Source organism: Aphis gossypii, chromosome 2 (assembly GCF_020184175.1).
Source record: "Aphis gossypii isolate Hap1 chromosome 2, ASM2018417v2, whole genome shotgun sequence".
NCBI classification, from domain to species: domain Eukaryota; kingdom Metazoa; phylum Arthropoda; class Insecta; order Hemiptera; family Aphididae; genus Aphis; species Aphis gossypii.
This window is the reverse complement of record NC_065531.1, coordinates 20143545-20168706: the sequence shown is the minus strand read 5'-3', so window position 1 is coordinate 20168706 and position 25162 is coordinate 20143545. Positions and strand designations below refer to the sequence as shown.

Genomic DNA, 25162 nt, shown 5'->3' with positions numbered 1-25162 from the left:
AAAAAACTAATTTATATATTATTGTATTGATTGACGTGTACTGTCCCCATGTACGACGATACTATTTTGGGTTATAATATAGCTATTACAATAATACTGTCATATTGATCCACAATGATAGGTTATATTTGCCGTTTTAGAGGTACAACAACGTTCGGCCGTATGCATATATTATGTTTATCGATGACTGCTGTTGTAGTTATAACTATAATGATTTTATACCTATTACCCGGTATCAAGAATATGTGTCCGTGGTTTGTGCAGCGTTCCGTAGGAAGTAGTTCTACTGGTACCATTATTACTCACTTCCGTTTCAATGGTACACACCGCGTGCGCGCAAAACGCTAATCACGTTCAGACAATATTTACGAGCATACGTATTCGCTACACGATCGTAATTTTTTTTTCACGATTTAATAGATTACGTATTCGACCTTATTTGAATAACTCTGCGAATTCTCTGTAGTATAATGTTATATGTAATTTATAATATCATTCTCTTTCACTCGGCGCTGCAGTGATTAGTGCGATCGAGCGTTTATAATACCATACCACTATGCATATTATACGTGTGATGTTTTTCGTCCGCGGGTATTATTATATTGTGATATAGTTATGATTTAGTGAAATTATTTCGGTGATTAGTATTACTGTTTCCAGATGTGGCGATAAAAATGTGACTGGCATAACGGTATAAGTCTCGATGTCTGTATATAAAATGTTGTACTCGTTTTGGTAGTGTATCAAGGTACACTGCGCGTATACTATATCGTAGGATATGATACAGGATATTCATTAAATCTCATCAAATATGGATGATATCAATTATAACGTAATATGTGATTGCTCACTATCATATAATTAGTGTATGCGTCTCAAATTCTGTCACGTGTGTTGTTTAAATCAAAAAAAAAAAAAAAAATGACGACAAATAAATTAGACGATTTTCATATTATATTATTTACTTTTCACACATAATATTTGACTTTAAAATTTCAGAATCAAAAGTAATAAATTGCTCGCAAAATAATTAACAATAATAATATGTTTACATAGCCATCGTGTACTCGCGTGTAACCCAAGCAAACATTATCTTATAAGCCATCTTTTACTTTTAATTAACATTGTTTATTTATGGGAAAATAAATCATGTTATGTTACACTGTTAATAGTTAATGAGTAAATTAACATGTGCGTTCGTTTTTTGTTAAATGTTAGTTTACACTTGTATTATAATTGAGTACTATCTACAACTCTATTGTACTCGTATCGAATTCAATGTCTCTAATGAATGTGTCAAGTGATGACTATAGAATGGTGTTTTCGGATATCCGCTTATAACTCAAACTTCAAATATAAAATAGGCGCCTATAAGTTAACACCACTACACGTATATGAATGCGCAGGACATTTAACAGGGGGTGCATATATATATATATTTTTAAATAGCTGCAAATAGCTTAACAAAAATATATTTTCGAAATTAATATAATAATACGATTATGAAACATAATGAAATTAAACTGATATATTATATCGTCACAACAATATTCATTACTAAATAAATGTTGTAAGAAAAATATTATCATCATAAAAATCTATTTATTAAAACGGCTTAACTGATTTTTAATTTAAATATCAAACAAAATAACGATTAAGCTGTCTCAGCCGTGGATACCATGACATACCTGTGCGGCTGTGCGTAAGCCCGTGTATGCTAATCAATATCTGAAAATATAATATTAAGAATTATGATTATGAAATAAATATGTTTTTACTGATAAAAAGAGAAAATATTATTAAAAGTAAATTATCTTTTGATCAAGGCAATAATAATGTTTTATAGATTTCCGTCGAGGCAGCGTATCTGTACGACGCAGTTCATTTGTATGCGAGATGCGTGCTGGAGATGATCGAGTGCGGTGATGATCCGAGGAATGGTTCGGCCATGATGGCAAAATTCAAAGGTTCACACTACAAAAGTGCATTGGGGTAAGCAGAACACGTTAAAAAGTAAAAAAATATCAGTTTTGTATCGTAAAAGTTTAGCAGGGAAAAAAAATCGCGTGCAAGATGTTTCTATACGAAAACTATATAAGACACGTGTTTTTTAAAACTTCTGACCGTCACAATAACAGAATAGATATAAATTTACTGAATATTTTTATTTATTCTTCACGGATGATATGTTTCAAAACATATTTTATGTATTACATTATTACCTACCCAACAACGAATCAATAATAATTTTCAACTTTATACTGTACAAAATGAAGTTTAATGACAGCGGACCGTGAAAATACTTTTTGAAAAACATGCAACAACATAAAATATATTATTATTTTTTTTAATATTGATTGAATCTGCTACATTTTTTTCGTTGTTCGGAAAATATAAAAAAATAGGCGTAAAAAGTTAAAATGTTAACCGCAAATTGGTCAGCGGGAATCGCTCGTTGTTTTTAGCAAATTTATGGTTTGACAAAAAATGTTTTTTGATGTTTTCGTGAAATATAATGTAAAACATCTACTTAAATCAATCTTTAACTGAAGATTAAACACAGGTGTTTTTACTTAAGTGACTCATACTGTATAAATGCAATAAATAATTATGCCATTATCAAAGTCATAGGCTAGGTATATAGGTCATAGGTTACGTGTATATCGAAGCACTCAACAGCCATCAGTGGAGTCGCATCTGTGTATACTGTATATATTATATAGGTATAAGAATGTAATGGCTATAGACCAAACTTTCAACTCTTTTAACTGTGTTTACATAATATATTTGTTGGTATATTAGTCAAACACTGCATATTATGTGAAATAAGTCGTACACGCAAATTATCGTATAATTGTTGAACTCCTTTAATGTGATTTTACGTTATTATTAGAGCTAGGATGCTGATACGGTGTAATTTCTGCTGTTTTATACTATAGCTCCGCAAGTGAAAAATGTTTAAGGAGATCGTGATTATTTTGATGGTATTTTTATTTTGCATTAATTTGCATTTTTGACAAATTAAACTTTTAATGGCATTTTTCAAGTTTATAGAACATTTTTCACAGTTAATTTTTGAAGCGAACGTAAACAGTAATTTATTATTTATACCACATAATTTATTATTATAATAAAAATCTTAAATCAGCATATTGAGAAAAGAGGACACAGTGATCTGATAGATCAAATTCTTTGTTGTCAGTAGATAATATGCAGTACTCACAGTTATAATATCTTCAATCAATTAATGAGATGATAATTATAAGGAATGCATTTATTTTAGTATTTTACAGTTTTTTGAAAAAAACAAAGCTATTATTGTACAACACATTTATAGCAATTTTTTATTAATCCACATGATTCATATTTTAAGATTTTAAATTTTTTTAGGACATTAAAATCATGGCTAAAGTTATTATACCTTTGTGATGACTGTCAATAATATTTTTTTGTTTATTTTCAAATACTATTGAAATAAAATTATCACTATCGTCAATCTTGTGTTTCCAATTGTTGGAATTGGCACGTTAGTACAACACTCGTTAATTATACATGGCAATAATAAATATATATTATTATAGTATAATTCTTCAGTATAATAATATAGTTATATAATGTAAAATGTAAATGATTATAGGTGGGTTACGGTTTTTATCAGATTTTATAGTTGCTTTTTGGTGTTTATTATCGGTGAGATGTTCTGACAATGACCATTAATTTTTTTTTTGTAACATAATGTTGCGTGTGTTTAGAACTTAATCGGACCTTTTTTTTCGTTTGATATCACACAAGTTCATTATGCGAATTTGGGCTAGCCATAAAATAAGAATAAATTAAATTATAATACCACCATTGATCCAGTCTACTCACACCTTTTTGCTAAATTAATCTGAGTTCTGAAGTTAACGGATTTTATTAACAGATAACAATACCTAAATCTCTTTTAATTATAAATATAAAGTTTTTCTTCTTCTTTTATATCGTGGTAAAATAATTTACTTAGTTTTAGTGTATTCAAAGCTAAATAACTAAATTAAAAATATTTTTCAACGTGTTTAAATTTAATAAAACTTATATAAAATATAAACAACGAATTGTAGGCGTAATAAATACTGATGTAATGAATACCTTACGTAGAATTTTTGAGAATAATGTTACTGACCTGATTGTGTTAAGTACTCAAGTACGCAGAGCCTCAGGTGTCGTGAATGTTGGTAATTTATTCATTTGCTTCAGGAGCCCACGCCTTCTAATAAGTATATTATAATGCTTTAAATCTTGTCCTTATTTTTCGATATTTGGTTACAGGTTATAAACACCATTATACCGATGTCAATTTTAAAAATTGTAAATTTCTCATAATAATATAACTTCTTATTTCTTATTATTTTTTCCATCACATATAATATCACCCTGGTCTAACCTTTTGTAGTTGGCAGACCAATTTAAACTTTCATAAAAATACTGGAGGACGCCAAAAGAAAAAAATGAATGTGATGATTGTGATTGTTTTTCAGAAGCTAATTTTTTTAAATCAATTTACCCTATGGTGGCTAATCTGATACACGATTCTAAAGACGAATTATTAATATGGTTTCTTGATTTAGACTTTATTAAATCCATAGTAGAAAATGCTGATATACAAATATTGTACACCCAAATAATGACAAAAATTCGGTTATATTTAGGGGGAGGCAAAAAAAAGGTTTCTAAGGCCGCTGGTTGAACCCAACTGTTATTTATATTTTATTATAAAAATATAAAAAATTGAAAAACGACTTAAAATGGATTATTTTTTTTAAGGTCAGCAAAGAAACGATTAAATTGATTTGAATGTAATAGGCTTGAAGATCTTTTTAGTTCATTTTTATTTATATACATGTATATTGTATATATGTTTATATATGTTAAATCTATGGTTATAATAATAATGATATTTCCTATATCAAGTATAATAAAATATTTAAGCCGAAACTATGAAATTCAGAGACCATATAATATATCAATATACTTAGAGACCACCAATTCGTCGTTTTTTTATCAATTAAAATAAATTTATAGTAAACATTTATAAATAATAAATATTATGTGTTAGTTTGTTAAGTTTGTGATTTATTTCTGTATGGAATTTTTAGTGCCGAAAGAATAATCCTAAGGTGTGTAAAGTAACTCAAAATAGGAAATCTAGCCAGTTTGTATCTTAAAATAATGGTGTTTAGATTTTTTAAGTACCTAGTTTCTCTATAAAAAGTAATAAAAAATTATAAAGAAATGTTGATGAATAAATTAAGGATTTTAAAAAGACTCACATTGTATTATAAACATCTATCTATTATTTTTATAATATATTGAATTTATCATTGCTTGACAATTTGATTCCCAAAAACATGAATGTGACATACCCACTTCAATGATGTTACTTAACTCTTGAGCTAATTATTATCTGATATCTATTATCAATTGTATTTGTTTATAAATATGATTGCAAACAGTATACTTCTAAATTTTCCGTAATATATTTATGTTAATGATTCGATTTGATGTAATCGTGAAAAGTGAATTCATTTTATTTGTTTACAAAACTATAAGCGACACGCTTTCAAAGTTAACTCTATAAAGTCTGAAGGTATGTGTATAATGTGTAATAATAATAATATAATCTTGTTGCAACGATAGCTTTACATTTTTTCTTCTTATATTTAGTATTATATTATACAATTTATTTAAGTGTTTCTAAGAGAAATTTTGAACAATTTATTATTATAATAAATATTATATGCTTTACGTAGATACGAAGTATACATGGATGAAAACGGTGACGCGGAAGGAAATTATACATTGGTGTCACGGCAACGGCAATCTGACGCCTCCAAAGGATATGGCTTATTTCCAGCTGGTAGATTCACTAAGCTCCGAAATTTAACCAAAAACCCGGTAAACGTCTTTATTTATTTCGTTACGTAATTGAAAATGGAAAAAAAGAAAACGAGACGCATTATTTATATAGGAGTTGACGTTGGTGGTGAACGTCGAATGGATTTCTGGGAAACCGCCTGTGGCCGAACCAGCTTGCGGATATCGCGGCCAGAAATGCATCAGTAAATTACAAACATATTATAATATTATAATACATTACTAATAATCAACTTTAAAAGTATGAATTATTGAAATAAACAACTCGCGATAGTGCTTAATAACAAATTATTGTAAAGTTGTGGTTGCCTGTTATTAGTAGTAATAAGTTGGATTGTAAATTTAGTGCTTTAAAAAACTATTATTCTCCTTTTTACCTAAAATGTATTAATATACATAAACTAAGACAAGTATACATATATAGTATTATAATCTTAACATGTCCAAATATGCAGAAAAGTGCAAATTGAAATAAAAAAAAAAATTCAGATACAATTTATAAATATTAATGATTAAAATTTACATAAAAGCGATACACCTTTATTTAAATAGGTATACAAAAAAAAACAATTTTCAAACTCAAAATAACATATAATAATTTTATTTCTTATAAAATATTATGCATTTGCATAAGTAATACTAAAGCAACTTTTAATTCCTCTTACGTTGAGTTCTTTTTAGAAAAAAAACAATAATGTAATAACTCAGTTATGGACTCATAGCTTTAGTTATAACTAAAAAAAGTATAAAAGACCAGTTAAAATAGATCTTTTTTAAACCTCTGGGATAAAAAAAAACCACTTAGTGGCCCACGTACCTTAAAAGAAATTTATTTTATATTATAAAAGCAATATATAAACATTACACTTGAAACTTTTTTATTTACTGAAATTATAAAAAATGTAAATGTTTAATTCAAAATATGTTACACCCATCCGATTAAAAAACACTCCAATACATTTAATCCACTTATGGTAGTGATGATCGACCCCACCATCATAGTTTGGTGAACTATCTCGTAAATTTAATGACTATATTTCAGCACATACCGCGGAAATATTGTCGATCGTCGCCGGGACACTTTTGCTGGTATTGGCCGTCATCTCGCTGGTGTTCTACAGAAACTGGAAGTACGAACAAGAGCTGGATAGTTTGCTGTGGAAAGTCGACTACAAAGACATCGAGATCAACGACACGGAAAACAGCAGCACGTCGTCGAAGATATCCAGAGTGAGCATCAACGGGGACATCGCCACCGACGATGATCGTGTTGCTTTGTGGGAAACGGATATCGAAATCCGATGAAACGTTTTCTGTTTTATATTTCTCGCCTCGGAAACGCACCGATTGTTTTAACATTCCCTCGGGTAGAAAATATAGGATAGGCGTGAAATCCGCTTTGGCAAAACGCAACGTATTATGTAGTGTAGGGGTTTATTCGTTCGGCCCTTATAGTAGGTATATCTGCAGTAGGTATGTAAATATACGAAAAAAATAACACGCCGGATCCTAGTATCTTACTCTCTTTGACCTTATAATATACTATAGCAAGTATGGAGCATAATGCTCATAGTTTGAGTGGTTTGGAAGTGTTGCATAAATGTCATAATATATTATTCGTAGATGATCATACATGCAGTACAATATAGGCATACAGCTGAGTGATAAAATTATATATGCAGTATTTTGTAAAATATTATTTGAAGGGTTTCTAAGAAAATTTATTTAATAAACATCTGGATAACTTATATCATGATAATTATTTATGTAATATAACTGATAATATTAGTTAAAACGATAAATAATAATCATACGGAAACATACTAATCTTATAAACAAAATGTAAATTATAATGTACTGTTACATCCAATGGCCATAGATGCCGCAGATAGTTGTTTAATAAAAAAAAAAAAAAAAAAAAAAATAATCATACATTTTTTGGGGGGGGGGAGGTATGGGCCGGATTTAATCTGACTAGTAGAATCTTTTGGGGAAAAAGTTCTCCACTCCTTCACCACTCCCCCGATTTTCACTTACGGTCTTAGAATATAATCTGACTGATGAATGTTAATAATATACAAATCAGGTATTAGAAATTTAAAACTTCAAAAATACACATCTCTAATATTATTTTGTTTCTGAGTAGTAACACGTTTTCAATAAGATATAATACAATATAATTATGTTTTTATGATGATTTTTTAGTATAGTGACTGCTAGAATAATATGCTACACCTCTGCACGCATCGACAGACATCTTTTTTTGTTTTTTGTTTTTTTTTTTTTACAATAATTAACATAATTAAAAGTATTTGTGTTACGTAATTATATTATTTAATAATACGATGTAAAAATTACTCAGCTTATTATTTGATGCTCATACTATCATATTAATGACTTTTTTAATTTACTTTTTTCAAATATTTTAAGTTTATTAATATAACTACTAATAATAATAGTAGTTATAATAATAATAACAATAACAACACGTTGTGTAGAATTTTAAATTTATTATTTAATCAAAAATACTTTCTCCAATACAAATGCATATTATCTTTATATCATTGATTTGGATATACACTGAATTCTATATATGCAGTAGAAATTTAAAATAATATTTGATTCAATCTTAATTTCCAGTTGTACCTATATTATGCAATTTTTTTTTTTTTTTTGATTTGAATAATAAAATATATAAATTGTTTGTTTGACCATATTTTATCATTTCATTTAGAAAGAAAAAAAATCAGTAAAAGCACACGTCCAGTTACATCTGTATATACTTTATTCATTCTACATTCTTCCAACTGAACGTTACAAACCAATGCGTATCTGTATATTATCGTATGTAACATTCTTATAAAATAGTTTTCAAAACTCTTAAATTAAGTTACTTTCAATAACTCTAAAATAAATCAGCGATATGTATGTTATAATATTGTAACGGGCAACGAACTAGAGTGTTTTTATAGTGTTTTCTAATTTAAGCGTTTCTAAAATTAACTCAATTTGGATTTGTTTGCGTTTATTAAGCTTTGTATTATAATAAACGGCGAGTAGATACGGGATTTTTATGTTATTATTTATTGATTCTCTGACTAAAAACCTTGAATATACGGTACTCGGAATAAAAATTGACGGCGTTAGTTAACCCAAATGTTGTGATTTTTAAGTCGTTCAATTAAGAAAACATGTGATCTCTGGAACGATCGGAACCGAAAATAAAATATTATTACAAAATATTTTGACGATGAAAATAATATAAATAGCAGCAAATGTTAATACACGTCTTTTAACCGTCGGAGTTTTGATTACGATTGCGTTCTGCGACTTATTCCAAATTTTGGACCATATCCATAAAGTTTATGTGACCGTACGAAATTTCCTTTTGACCGTTATAATCGGGGGAGTTTACGATTAAGTGGTTAACCGAGAGAATTGCACGGGATTGAAATACTAGTCGATAAACAAATTCACAGGAGTTTTTTCTTCAATACAATTAAAACATCCACTTAGCATAATTATATTGTTCGTGAATTATTTCTTATACCTCGTGTACTCGCGTATAAAATATTGATAATAGTTAATCATTCATCGCTCATCACGGTCAACAGCAGAACGGCGTCTGTAATACATTTACTTACACAATATGTTATTAATTACCTACGATCACAGTTTACGTTAATAGTCTCCGAAATTATTGAAATAATATTATTGTTATAGAATAAATTAAAAAAAAAAATTAAAAGCGTTGTATGAATCAAAAACACTGCAAACATATTTCGACCTAATAATATTATACCTATTGAAATTGCCAATTGGCCATGTCGTCACCAGTCATAATCTGATTTTTGAATTTTTAATTACCTACAAAATTACGTGTGTAATATTAACTATTATACTTAAAATGAAAATAATAATTCACTGGCAAGCACAAATGAATAATGATGTATTAGGTGCGCCTAAGGAAAAACCATTATAGTGGTACCATTATTATATATTATGGTTTACAACCTCGAAATTCGTTTTCTTTTTACTTTTTAATTAAAACATTTTACATACTTATTTTCGCGGGATTACGTCATGTAAGATATTGTATTATTACATGGTATTATAGTGATGTGGTTTTTTACGCTCGTTAAATGTAAGGCGTAATCTAGCGTAGGCACTTTCAGTGAAATAATATTATGTACACAGAAGTCAAACAGAAATAAACTTTCTAAAATCAACCCTACGGTTATATATAATAAAAATAACCGTTAGATAGCAGCACGTTGTCCTCATTTTATATAGTTTCAAGCGTTTAAAAATAATATTTTCATCACGTATTTTCAAGGCTTTGCATCCACTGATTCGGACTAGCCAAGTCTCTTTAAGCTCTAACCCGGATGCGGATTTTCGTTACTCATCAATATTCACCGCAGTCGGCATTTATAAAGGTCGAGTGTTTGCAATAAAAAATGTGAAAAAGAAGTCAATTGATATAACTAGAGCTATGAAAAAAGAACTTAAAGTGGTAAGTAATATTAAAATCATATTATTATGAATTAATACAGACTATATCATTAGTTAATATTAATTAAACTAAAAAAAGAATAATTGGTAAGATCATTATGTATTTTTTATTATTATCATAATACACGTCAACAAAATTATAAAAGATTAAGGGTACTTAATTAATACTGTCAGAAAATCTAATAAAACAAAAATAATATTCATTATTAAAACAAAATAAATTGTATAAAATCAGTAAGCTTATATTACACACATCACTTATAGTTAACATTTTTAATAGAAAATATAATACATAAAAAGTATACATAACTGATTCATAATGTATACAATATACATTATGTTACTTACCATCTAAGTGTTTAACATTAAAGTTAACATTTTCCTACATTTTATGATTAACAAAATATTAATTTTGTTTGATGACATTTTTAATACTATTATAATATGAATAAGATTATGATGTGCAAAAATTATAATTTCAGATGCGAGATTTAAGACATGAAAACTTAAATGGGTTCATTGGTGCTTGCACAGATCCTCCCAATATCTGTATAGTGACTGAGTATTGTAATCGAGGAAGTTTAAAGGTTAGTAATTCAATTGCATAATTGATACCAATAGATTATTTGATTTAAAATTTCTTTTAGGATATTTTAGAAAACGAAGATGTGAAACTGGATAACATGTTTGTCGCCTCATTGGTAGCCGATATAATTCGGGTAAATTATACATTATCTTTTTTCCCCTATATAAACAACAAAATACTTGATGATTAATTTTCCATAGGGTATGTTGTATTTACATGATTCTCCGTTAAGATACCATGGGAATTTGAAGTCGTCCAATTGCTTAGTGGACTCTCGATGGGTGCTTAAACTTACAGACTTTGGTCTTCAAGAGTTTAAAAAAGAATCTGAAGATTTTCCTCATCATTTTCTACAGCACGACTTTCGACTTCAAAAGGATGATGAAGTAGATTGCAAGTGTGAAGGTATATATATATATTTTTTTTTCATAATATTATATTACTAAAGAATACTTTTATTTTTATATAACAGCTGTCACTTCAATATCATGTAACTACAAAATTATAAATTGTTCAGAGGAGATAAAAATCAAATTTATGTGTAATACCAATAAGGCAATAAATAACGATCCAACTTTTTTTCTTTGAATAATAAATAAGGAATTTAATATAGTTTTAAAATTATTGTATAAATATATTTAAATATAATTATAATTGTTGTATAGTACATAATCTTCAAACTAAATTAAATTTCTTTTATTAATCTAGAAAATAAGGATCGAATAGCTATTTTTAGAAATCAAAATTATTAGTTATAGGTTTTTTTTTATGAACAATTTTAAGTATTGTAGTCTAATGGTGGTATTGTAGTGACAACCATAATACATATAATTTTGGGGTTATGATAAATGAATTACCTCAAAAAAATCCAAACACCTATCCTTAAATATTTTTCAAAATGTATTCCTTTGTAAATTCTTATAAAGCTTTCCTTTAGGACTTTTATACATTTCACCGGAGCTGTTGCGTTGCTACAACTCTTCTATTCAAATTTCATTCGGAACTCAAAAAGGAGATGTGTATTCATTTTCTATTATTCTGTATGAATTGCATAGCCGTAAAGGTCCTTTCGGAGAGAATCACGGACTTGGGGTGTCAGATATTTTGAGAAAAATTATTTATTATCCACAAGATGGTTCAAATCCATTTAGGTAATATTTCATTTCTTATACTACCAAAGTAATGTTGAATCTTTAGTATTGAATTTATTCAAATAATATAATTAAATTAATTAGTATACATTTACAAAACCTAACGTTCCGTTTTGATACAGGCCTCCATTGGAACTATTAGAAAATAATTTTGATTTTGTCAGAGACTGTTTACAAGACTGTTGGTCAGAGAATCCGGACGATCGCCCAGATTTTAAAGCAATCAGAGTTAAATTAAGACCCATGCGAAAAGGAATGTAAGTTAGTTGACTTTAATTTTGTCTTAAATTTATAAAATATTTAATATACTTTGTAAGTTTAGATACATACCTATTTATACAATTATATTTTCATCTCACAAATATTGAAATAATTTTTAGGAGACCAAATATTTTTGACAATATGATGGCGATGATGGAAAAGTATGCCAATAATTTAGAGGTATTAGTTGACGAACGAACGGACCAGCTTGTTGAAGAAAAGAAGAAAACCGGTAAAATAATATTAAGTTTTTTTTAAAAATACATTTCAACCTCGTCCATTGCATTTTATACAACAGATGCACTGCTATACGAAATGTTGCCGAAGTACGTAGCTGAGCAACTAAAAAGAGGACATAAAGTTCAAGCAGAAAATTTCGACTGCGTGACAATTTATTTCAGCGATATCGTTGGTTTTACATCAATGTCTGCAGAAAGCACTCCTTTTCAAGTACTTATAGGTTTCACCGCGATCTCGCTGGTTGAACGGAATGTACTCAACTTTCTTGTATATATTTTTTTAGGTGGTTGATTTTTTGAACGACCTATATACGTGCTTCGATTCAATAATAGAGAATTACGATGTTTACAAAGTAGAAACAATTGGAGACGCGTATATGGTGGTAAGCATTTCTATACCAGTGGATTCATACCTATGTATTTTATTGTTTTGAAATTGTTAAGCTATTTTCATTTTCAGGTTAGTGGTTTGCCTATTAAAAACGGTGATATGCATGCCGCAGAAATCGCTACTATGTCATTGCATTTACTCGAAGCCGTGAAGAAATTTCAAATTAGACATAGGCCGTACGATAGCCTTAGACTCAGAATAGGAATTCATTCTGGTTAGATCAACGTTATGATACTAATTTGTGTTAACGATTAAATTTAGATAATGCTGTGCAATTAAATATTTTATTTTTATACAAGAGGGTAAAAAAATTCGTTTTAAAAGCCCGAGTATCCATATTTTGTTTTTAATTACTTTAATTTTTTTTCTAATACGTTTAATGGACATAGTTTTTCAAATTTGTACTACTTGATCAAAACTTTCAGTTTTTACGTTTGTTAAAATTATTTTCAATTCTAACAATATTAATTTAAATTTAAAATATTTAAGTTTTAAAATCGTTCAACTATTGCAATAGTATTTTTAATTGTAGCAAAACAATATTAGATACTCTAATAATCGAATTATATTTTCTGTTTGACTATTAAGGCCCAGTCTGTGCCGGAGTCGTTGGTTTAAAAATGCCCAGATATTGTTTGTTCGGCGATACTGTAAATACGACCAGTCGAATGGAATCTACCGGACAAGGTGAGTGCTTTTGATTTTTTTTTTTATTGTAATTACATAGAATACATAATACATAGTTATAATTTTTGATAAACTTGCTGTAAGTTTTCTTTGGGCAGTAGTGCACATTAAAGGTCGAAACCCCTCAAAAAACTGCTGTTTAAGATTTTTTTCCTAGCAAGTATAATTTATTTCCCATTACAACATACTTAGGTAATAATATTCCAAATACTTTTTATTATATACTTTTTTAAAGTTTTATTTTTTATACCGTTTTATACTTTTTTTAAATGTTTATTTCATTTTAAAATAAAAATTATTTCTTGAACTTACCAATATTTTTCATTTATATTTATTAAGTACTCGTCATAAAAATCTAAAATAGCACCTACCTATACCTACCTTATGAATTATGATAATAAACCAATAAATTGAACCGTGCTTATTATTGTTTTATCGTTGTCTATGAAATTATTCGAAATAATTAAATAAGTACAGATTTTTATATTTGTGATGCATGTTGAATAATATTGTACCTACACGCTTTCGGTTCACAGCATTGAAAATTCATTGTTCGAGCGAATGTCGGACTCTATTGGAACGACTGGGTGGTTATCAGACTACCGAACGGGGATTGGTTGAGATGAAGGGAAAAGGAAATGTGCGCACATATTGGCTTGTAGGGGAGGACCACTTGCACCGGTTGAAGAGGGACGAGTTCAGGGCCCAACGCCGAGAACAGCAGACTGGCAGCAAGCACCGTAAGTCCTCCAAGCAGAAGAGTGTAAAGGAAGGACCCCGAAGTTCGTTAAAGGTCCCGAAATCGACAATGAACGGACCGTTATCCAGGTACATTATAGTGCATTATGTGCGAACGTTAATAATCGATATTATATTATATTTTAAGATAATATTAGAGTGATTTTATATTTTCACTTAGGAAATCACAATTATTGTTTTAACACTTTGGACATTTTTTTTTAGAATTTTGAAGTTAAGTATGTAGGTACCCCCATTATACATAGATAATTTTAGATTAAAAGGTATCCCTACATATTGTTGTCTATTTTCAGTCCGTGATTTATTAATTATTATAATATCTATTATTTTCGTATGAAAAAAATCGATACAATAAATGGAATCGAATTATATAATTTACACAAACGATACGTATGAGTAACTCTGATATATGTAACAGGTGCTTATTAGTATTAGTTTTACGCATCGATAGACTATAATATTATTATGAAAATTTAATAAAATAGTATATGACGTATAGTTCACGGCTAGAGTATTATTATTATATTGTTATTTGATTTACATTATTCATGTATTTGATACAGCGAGAGACGAGCAAGTCTGTATTATAAAATATAATATCAACAGCACTCAGCAGACGAAAATATGATCGAGTGAGATTGGTATGGATTTTAATATAGTTTTGGTCAGGATTTTAACATGGAATATACCTACTATGATAATATTTATACTCGTACAGTGTTTTCCTGTAAATACGAGATTACGGTATTTTACCTAAAATATTTGTAATGTATACTGTTTTAAAAACACTGATTTACATTCAAATATGTTGATTTGACGCATAGGCGACATTTACAGATGCATCAATCATTTTTTTTACCATTATTATTCCATACGAACCCTTCGTGTGGCGTATAGGTATGTTGAGAGATTTAATAAACGCGATCGTAAATATTTAGTGGTTTATGGCTAGTTATATAGCTGTAGTGTTCCGATTACTTTATTATAATATCACAGACCATATAGTGTTGTAACTATATAGAATGATAACGTTGAAGACGTGATTCATTTTTTTTTCATTTTTCATGTTTGAAAGACGAATAGATTATCTTATGTGAACAATATTGTATTTAACGGCTAATTAAAATTCGAGTAGATGTTTTGAAAGTGTATGCTGTAGTTGACAGAATTATTTTCTACATTATTTAAGAGTTTATTTATAAACTTATAAACTTATAACTTATTTAGAATTTTAGACGAAGTTGCGGGACAACGTCCATGAACAGCTCGGTGACTAATTAAAAATACTTTACATTTTAAGTGTAAAATTTAATATTAAGTAAAACAAGTAAAATAATATTATAAAGGTTACATTTTATAATACGGATTATATTATAATAGCTTTCGGAAACTCGTAAATTTAACGTCATTTATATTTTAAAGTTAATTTGTGTTCAACAGGTGTAAAACGATAAGGGTTTTTATTTAGTGTCACAAAACGCATTAACATTTTCCATTAAAGCGCACACATTTTTTGGAAAAAAAATTCAATAATAATAATTTTATCATTCAACGATCATCGTAAATAATCATTTTTTTTCCAAACAGTCGTATTATATTTTATACCATATACCTATTGAACAAATAATTTATTATTTTTTAACAAAATCTGTAGGTATGTATAAAATATATAATATATAGTTGTATTATAATAGCCAGTTCCTGTATAATATAGTATTTTTAATAATATCAGTATAATATACTCGTACCGCATATTTTTTCCATACAACAAATGTTAAGGAGATTAAATCGAATTATTACGTATATAATCTGTATAAATATTGAATGACCCTACATCAACAAACATGTGGAAGAAATGTAGTGGTATTTTTGAGAAAATTTAAATTTTTTGTATTGAAGTATATACGCGTTTCCATATATCGAACATTTTTTCAGTAAGAATTTTCAACAAGCCATTTGAAATATTCTAGGAAATTAATCTCTACAGTATCTGGCGGATCAATAAAACCTTAAAAACATAATTTTTTAACATAAGCATATATTAATATAGTATAGACAGCGTTTCACCTATATACTGCGTAATAGTACAATGGAATGCCAAATGCCAACGCTCAGCATTTTCAAAAAGAAATATTCGATACGTTTCGTACAATGTGCAATGTGCATAATATAGTCGAACCTAAACTATAATAATATGTTGTCTTTATTGTAGAATTTCTATTACTATAACATTATCCCCTGGATCTCTCTCTCTCTCTTTCTCTTATTACGATTTTATTTTTTTTTAGATCTATGATTATTAAATAATTATAACTTTCACATTTATGACAATATGTCTTGTTTACACTACGGTGTGTGCTGCAGGTGTTGCAGTTTGGAGTCACCGAAAAAGTTGAGGTTTGCGATGCACCACGACGACGGAACGCCAGTCAGGCGACGACCGTCGGGCGTTGCCGAGGAGGAGGACGAATACTGCTGCGACCGGCATCTGAGCGTTTCGTGCCCGTGCATAGATCATTTCGATCAGGATCCTTCGGCGGCAGGAAAACGACCGGCAAACTGTGGTTCCTTGCTTCAGGCCCCGGTGTCCAGGGTTCCGGGCTTCCCGCGTGTCAATTCGGCGCCGGTCACACCGATGGCGGCCGATTGTCTGGAGATGACGGCCGTGTCTTCGATGTCCGGCATGGACGACGTCAACGAACCGTTAATCAAGTCGGACGACTACTGCAAGGACGGTGCAATAACGTTCGTGTGACCCGCGTGAAGGCCGCCTCGATCCTCGCGGAACGGGGTCGGAGGACGAGACTCTCGGCCGTCCCCGGTCCATGGCGCGACGACGAAGGCGGCGAAAGTCTTCCGAGCTGAAGACAGAATGCGTTTTTAAGGATCCGTTTACTCTTCTTCCGCACCCACCCCATCCAAAGACTCACATCTAGGATACCGCGTAGGACTGTAAAATCGTGTCGCCGCGGGAGATTGAAGAGAACTACACCGATCGCCGAATGGTTGCGCGGTATAATACGGTAATAGAATTATTATAACAATCTTACCCTCTATAGATTGTCACCGCATCGCCATCAGAGCTGCAGTGAACGGCTGAAACTATAAATCATTTTACTGTCGTAATAATAGCGCCGTCGCGATGTTGTCCCCATTAATATTATAATTCCCGCGACGATGATGATGAGACGGTGTTACGGTAATCATTTGATTGTTATACGCGGCGCATCGAGTCCGCGACAATGACACACGGTATAGCCGTCGTTGTCACGATATATTACATTGTTACGTGGTCGTTATTAAATTATAATCATTGTTATAATATTGTTATTGATCTGAACACGAACCGACAGCTAAACTTAAACACTCTACCTGCAGAGGTGGTGACGAACGCAAAACGATTTTCGATTGGAATTCGTCCATCATCGCCGATACGCATGGTGACTTGTACTTACACGAGTCATTTCAATAGAATTTGCAGAAAACCCCTTTGTTTCAATACACATTATATCATGGCAGTATTATATTCGTAAGCTTTAATGTTGTGTTATACCTATTATTATATTATTTAGAATATTTTATTGTACGCATCCTGTGACATTCCAAACATTTATATTATAATATTATTATTGCATTTAGTTTTTAATATTATATTATATTGTAATAGTTATGATTTTAGTTACATTTAGATATATATATATATATCATATATAAATTCATTATATCTATATGTTCATATTATGTGATAGGTATTTTTTTTTTTTTAAATTATTTCATTACATTTATATCACAATCACCTGAGATCATAAACTTTAGGTAAGTATCTAAGTATTATTATAATAATAATAATGGTAAATAATGTTGATTTCGTCGTATGTTTTGTTTTTTTTTTTTTTAATATTATGACTTATTATTGACAACAAGTATAATTTATTGGACTGTTTAAAAACTACTTTTATTCTCTTAGTATTTGATACAAAATAAAATATATCAAACACGTACCTAATTAAATATTGATGTATTTTTTCGTATACAAAATTATTGTTTTTGATTGTTTGCTTCGATTCTATGATATTTGATCAGTTTTTTTTTATAGACTGCACACGTCTGTAGACAATGGATCTCACTATTTGACGCGTGTGTTGCGTCTTATAGGCACGTCAAAATCGGAGTACAATAATGGTATGCATAATGTAATAATATTATATATTATACGTAACGTATATATTATACTTCCGTCTTCCTCGGTGTATAATATAAGCCACGTGATGTATAGGATTATTTCTGTTTTGTCAATATTGCTTTGAGTTAAACTATAATAAATTATAGAACGTCGACAACAAAAAATATGTGTGTCGGGTTAATATAAAAATAAACGTACAGCATTTTTATTACATTCAAAAAATATAATAATGTCCGAGAAAAATAGAAATATTATAAAGATTTTAAAAATGTGGGGATACATGTAAGTATGCATATTATTAAGTCACCATGCAGTCAAATATTTTAAGTGTTTGCACGTGTTCATATTATAATGGATTCGCGCAGTTCGCAAAGTCAACGAGTTACAATTAAATCGAGTAACATATGAGTTTAAATTCACTGTATTTATATTTTGTACTGTTTAAACTTTAATGCCATTACTCATATAATATGCAGAGACGACAATTCAAATCAATTGTCATGTGTTCACATAATATATTTAGGTGTATATATATATTTACAGACTTTAAAGTAAAATGATTTTGTCAGCTGCAGTTTACGAGTTTCAGTTTTTTCCATCTCAACAATATAATATATTATAATATCTATGTGTTTGGAAATATTATAACTGAATAAATGCACTTTCTGGTAAACAATATAATACATTGATGATATTCAATTTGTATGTATACAAAATATATAGGTGCACTCCTGTTTTCCTGTTTTCATTCTAGACGTGCATAATATAAACAATAACATGTTGTGCTTTTGATGTTGTGTTCTTTTTGTTGTATGCTTTTTCGATCTGTTTGTAAATATGATATATTTTTGCTGTGCTAAAAGTCAATAATGTATTTTGATTCGTGTTAACAGTACAACAATTGAAAATATCAATACATATATATATATTTTGTATCGAATCCTAAACGACACTAGAAACGCGCGAGGAATAAGTACAAAATAAAGACAATATTGTAATACCGTTTCCTACATGCTAAAGGAAAGCACCAAGAAAACAAATGCAATTATCAGTTGTTCATTAATCAGTTTTCCTTAAAAACTCGTAAAGGTTACATTCTAATAATGGTAACATATGTATCTAATAAAAATATTTACAATTTCTCAAAATGTAACACGTCAGTTGAAGTTTATATATTTTGAATTTTTTTAATTTCATTCAAATGTTTCAGTACATAGACAACGAAAATGAAAATAAGTACAATCTTACAATATTATTATTATAATACTCCTTTAAAACGTTTGTAACATTTAAAACTGAACTAATTCGGTAAATAATAATTGCTACGGATACTTATGATTTTTTGTGAAATATCCCTTCTACAAGTTTTTTTGTAATTAGTTTTTTAAATTACATTTTACACAGTTTAAGTACAAGTGTACAGCTACGTTCTGAATACATTATGCAACACCAAAATAAATGAAAAATGTTAGCAGAATTGCGTTTCATGGAAGTTAGTACTATTTTGTATAATATTATTATAGCCCTGGTAAACATCGTTTACATTTAGTATTTTTACGTTAGACAGTAATTGAATAACACGAATTTTATGAACCATGCAATATATTATTGTTCTATAACGTTTTTATTATTTTTCGTTTAACATCAATGTGCAATACACCTTTTCCATCATTCGCAAGTTATATTCGGTTGTATTTTGACAAACATAATAGTATACAATATTTGTATCTGTCTATTGACTTCGACTTATCGAATTGCTTTTATGGTGACGACTGACGGGCCGGTAGGATATTATATATTGCCGAAACTTTTCATTTAATTGCGAAACTTTACGATCCGGTGCATTCTGTGGAATGTCAGCAGATATTATTACATTATATAATGTAGTATCAGAACTACGCGTACGATGATTGCAAACAAATAAATTAAACACAATCAAAAATAAGATCGTCTCAATTTCATTTTTTCCAAGAAGTTAGGGGTTTTAACAAACAATAATATATTTTAATTAAAGCATCTGTGACTGTCTATACCGACCACTAGAGCAGTTTATTACATTTTATTAGTCTGGATCGCAGGCACGGAATTCATTTTAAAATAAGTATAGGTATAAAACTTTGATAGTTATTAGTTATTGAAATGTACCTCAGATGTTATAAAAACAATATGATATAGTAAACTGAAATATTTTATGGTTGGTTATTAAAAATATGTATGTTGGTTCACAACATTGATTTTAAACGTTTTATTAGACATTAAGTTACTGACATTTGTTGTTATACATTTATGAAAATATGGTATTATTGTTCTAACATTTGAAGATTCTGATAGCGAAGTGGTGGATGTATTAATTTTACTATGAAGTGTTTTTTTTTTTTTTTTGTGGATATGTACACGATAAACAGTCAACAAACTGCTTTGATTTTCAAACATACTAGTGTTTTTGAATATAAAATTGGATCTAGTTTACATTTTAAAGAATCAAATTTAAAAATCACTAGTATTTTTCTTTTATAAACGATAAAAATAAACAAAAAATTAAGACAAATAGGAATTATTATGCAAATCCGATTTTTGATAAAATCTATGTTTTGTTTTATATTACTCGAAACAAATAAACTTAGATAGGTATTTAAAATTTTCAACAAAGTTTATATATATATAAAATATATATATATATACTACCGTTTTTAATTCATGATTAATTGTCAAAATATTTCTACTAATTTTGAGCTATTTATAAAATGAAAACATTTAATTTTTTTAAAAAAAAATGGTTTAACAAATCCATTTCAGTGATTTCTTCTTTATTTAACCTCGATTCGTTGTAATACACTCGAAACTTATACTACAGTAGAACGATGAATTTTTGTTGGGTGTAAACTATTTCAACTTATGCATTAAAATGTGTATATACAATATATAATACGAATAATAAATTATTTAAACGAAAAACTGCAGTTTTCTTTTTTTTTGTGTTCACATAAAATATAATTTGTATTGTATTATATTATATGTTATAACAAAATGTTAATAAAAAGTAAATTAATAAGTTCATAATTAATTAGTTCATATTAATTTTCATAACAATAAAAAAATATTAATTAATTAACAAAAATATTTAAAAACTACTGTGACGGGATAGATGGATAAAAAAGGGGAAAAGATACCGGTGACGTTCGTGAGAATTTAGCATAGTTTTTTTATATGCATTTAGAATTTTTACAAAATTCATCAATATCGCAAACAATTGTAAACTATTTTTTAGTTAGAAATGTATATACATATAAATATTCTAAGTTTTAAACATTGAATACAAAATTACTCATAACTTATAAATAACATAAGTTCATACTGAAACCATAAAATGTATAAAATATATGAAAACGATTATTTTTATTTTAAGCTCAAATTTGGATGACATAACTTTTGTAAACGATAAACAATAACGGCATTAATATTATTTTGCTATATTAAAAAAAAAACTCTGTGGGAACTTAAACCTTTCATGTATATTATATTATTATGAATATATTTTTGCTGTTTTACGATAATTACAGAAACATATTATTGAATTTTGAGTTATATAAGCTGATATAATATTATAAAGAAGATAATTTTGTAGTTTAAAGTTTTTAAAACGTTCAATTCTTATAAATATGTCCTGAAAATTAAGTATGGTTCTTCATAAGTGGTTTAGATACACTTGAACAAACAATTATAAAATATATTTAAATAATACAACTTTGTTTATGGACATGTAAGTTCAAATGACTCCCGTATATTGTGCTTAATTGATTAATATTAGTTAGAAAAAATCTTAACTTGTAATTTGATATGATCGATATTACGGGAACATAAATTTTACTATTATACCGAATCAATCGATACGCCTATTTTGTGTTTGTCACAGAACACTGAGTTATTGACGTCTGACAGTAAGTTATATTTTTAAAATATAATTGAAATTATTATGGTATGTGATTTTATGTCGCCTTTAAAAAGTATGACAGCTACACTCTCACACACAAATATTGAACTTCTAGACCTGTATCCAATCTTTGGATTTAATTTAATATAATTTTAAGAGCTACCTATGCCTTGTAGATTTGTCTATCTTTTAAATTTCAAGGTGATTTTCGTTTAAAAATAATAATAAATTATAGTACATATACGAACTCAATAATACATCTATCGTAATTATGCTTAACATAATATTAGTTTTTGTCTTATTTATAGAAATTTCATCTAAAATAATGGTACAGCGTACTCTTATTTTACAAATAATTATGGTTTTGTTATTTAAATTTAATATTTATAGTTTATACCCATTACCCACGAGTTATCGCACAACTATACTGTAAATTATGCGTATAAATTATTAAGTGTATATAAGATTACTAATAAGTAACTTCATACAAATAAACTATGATTATGATTTAGTTAGGCTAATATACCTAATTAATAGTCAAAAGTTATAAAACTATATTAAATCTTAAAGTAAAAGTGTTATTAAATTTAATAACAATCTAATTTAGGATAAAATTAATACTACTGTTGTCTGTGGATAGGTAATGAATTTGCGGTGAATTGTGTGCTTCAGAATGAAAATCAGCACACAGGATATTTATTAATAACTATTCAATTTTACCCATTATTTGAATTGATATTTTTATGTAGTTAGGAACTTTAAAATTTATAGTTAAAAGTAAATATTTGGAATCACAATAAATAAAGTTAAATTCACATTGCAATCTTAGATTTTTAGCTAAACGATACTAATTTTTTTTTCATTGCCATCTGGAACAGAAAAAGTTGATTAACACCACCTTTGCTAGTAATTTCTGGTATAATTTAGCCTTGGATTTTTTTTTTATATATACCTATGAACTATACATTTTAACAAAAATTGATAATCAAAACAAAAATAAAATGATATTAGTCATTCAACAACATTTTTATGATAGTCGCATTACTAGTAATTTTTTTTTTTTTTTTTTTGATTATTTTTATTATTTTATAAATATTACTTATCATATTAACTTGAATACTTAAATTAAATAACTCTAAATAATTTAGAAAGTTACAAAATTTGTTTCAGTTTCGTCTAAAACATACTACCTATATTTAAATTTGAAAATATTTTAATGTGTTGAACCTTTGTCTTCTTTTAAAAGAAAATAAATATTAACATCTCCTTTAAATGTCTTCACTATTTCTTTACATGAAATCAAAAAAACAACAGATAAACAATATTATATAAACAATGATATACGTGAAAAAATTACATTATTTAATAACAATAAAATTTTTAAAAAACTACCATATTGAAAACATTATCAACATTATAGTTACATAAGCCTAATACTAATACTATAGGTTATTTTTCAAGTTACATAGTTCTATAATTCACCTGTGTTGCACATTTCAAGTCAACATTTTGAAGACATCAGTTGAGTATAATGTATAATATGTATATATTAAATTCATTGCTGGTTGCTGGAAAAAATAAAAATCATGACTTATCTTTAGATAGTTAAATGGATTAAATAAATAAATTAAAAAATAATTTGTGAGGAATTAAAATAACGTAAGATATTATTTATTGTAATTTCAGTAGAATAATTTAATGATAAATCAAATAATTATTTAATTAATTTAATTGATAAATATAATCATTGATTATAAAATATAGGTAGACTCGAATCTGTTTATAATTTATATACCATATGCATTTGAACTTTGAATTAGATTTGTGCTAAAAGCCTAAAAACTCATAGAAACATTAAAAACTTTTACTTTTGTATTTAAGTTGTGAACATTGAAAACATATTCAATCTTCGAACTTTGTAAATTTTTGAATCATTTTTTTTACGGAACATAGTGTCATCTTTGTTTTTTGTTCTATGCAAACTGTTGTTGAATATTAAGTATGTAGATCCATTGTCTGAAAATTGCATCATCAATGTTATACATCTTCCTGCATAATCCACACTGTACGTCATAGAAATTATTGATTATATATTAGGGTTTGAGACTGCATTTGGTTAATTTGAATGTACAATATATTGACAATGTTTATACTTGAATAGTTAATATATAATAAGATACAAAAACAATATGATATATATTATATTTACGATTAAAGATAGTATATTAATATGAAACTAAGTACCTACCTATACTTTTTTTAATTAGCTACAATCTATTTATCAGAACATTCAGAACTATCAAATGATAAGTTATAAGTCAGTCAGTCGTATTCTTTCGGCGGAATATCTTCCTGTATAGGCTTAAATGTACACTTTTCCCCCAATATTTTCATATTTTTCTACCAATTAAGTCTTCAATAAATTAACATTCAATTAATTGTTATCTACTATTATATTTTTAGATAGGTATTAGACTTTTATTAGGAAAAATGTATGTGTAAATTTAATTCTCTAGCATTTTGTAAGGGGTGAATTTTAAAGACTT

The 25162-nt window shown here is 28.1% G+C and overlaps 1 protein-coding gene across 4 annotated transcripts in view; it reads left to right on the top strand.

Moving 5' to 3' along the window:
• Positions 1 to 18849, top strand: part of LOC114125276 (guanylate cyclase 32E) — a 75425-nt gene extending 56576 nt beyond the window's left edge. For all 4 annotated transcript variants that reach the window (XM_027988860.2, XM_027988861.2, XM_050199520.1 and 1 more), the window contains 17 exons: positions 1847 to 1992; positions 5790 to 5934; positions 6008 to 6098; positions 6956 to 7143; positions 10250 to 10429; positions 10911 to 11015; positions 11076 to 11147; positions 11215 to 11419; positions 11952 to 12165; positions 12288 to 12422; positions 12546 to 12658; positions 12725 to 12876; positions 12950 to 13048; positions 13126 to 13270; positions 13645 to 13743; positions 14280 to 14571; positions 16867 to 18849. In XM_027988860.2, coding sequence (XP_027844661.2) covers positions 1847 to 1992; positions 5790 to 5934; positions 6008 to 6098; positions 6956 to 7143; positions 10250 to 10429; positions 10911 to 11015; positions 11076 to 11147; positions 11215 to 11419; positions 11952 to 12165; positions 12288 to 12422; positions 12546 to 12658; positions 12725 to 12876; positions 12950 to 13048; positions 13126 to 13270; positions 13645 to 13743; positions 14280 to 14571; positions 16867 to 17257 — 2772 coding nt within the window. In that variant the 3' untranslated portion in view covers positions 17258 to 18849. The remainder of the gene's footprint in view (positions 1 to 1846; positions 1993 to 5789; positions 5935 to 6007; positions 6099 to 6955; positions 7144 to 10249; positions 10430 to 10910; positions 11016 to 11075; positions 11148 to 11214; positions 11420 to 11951; positions 12166 to 12287; positions 12423 to 12545; positions 12659 to 12724; positions 12877 to 12949; positions 13049 to 13125; positions 13271 to 13644; positions 13744 to 14279; positions 14572 to 16866) is intronic.
• Positions 18850 to 25162: the final 6313 nt, after the last annotated feature.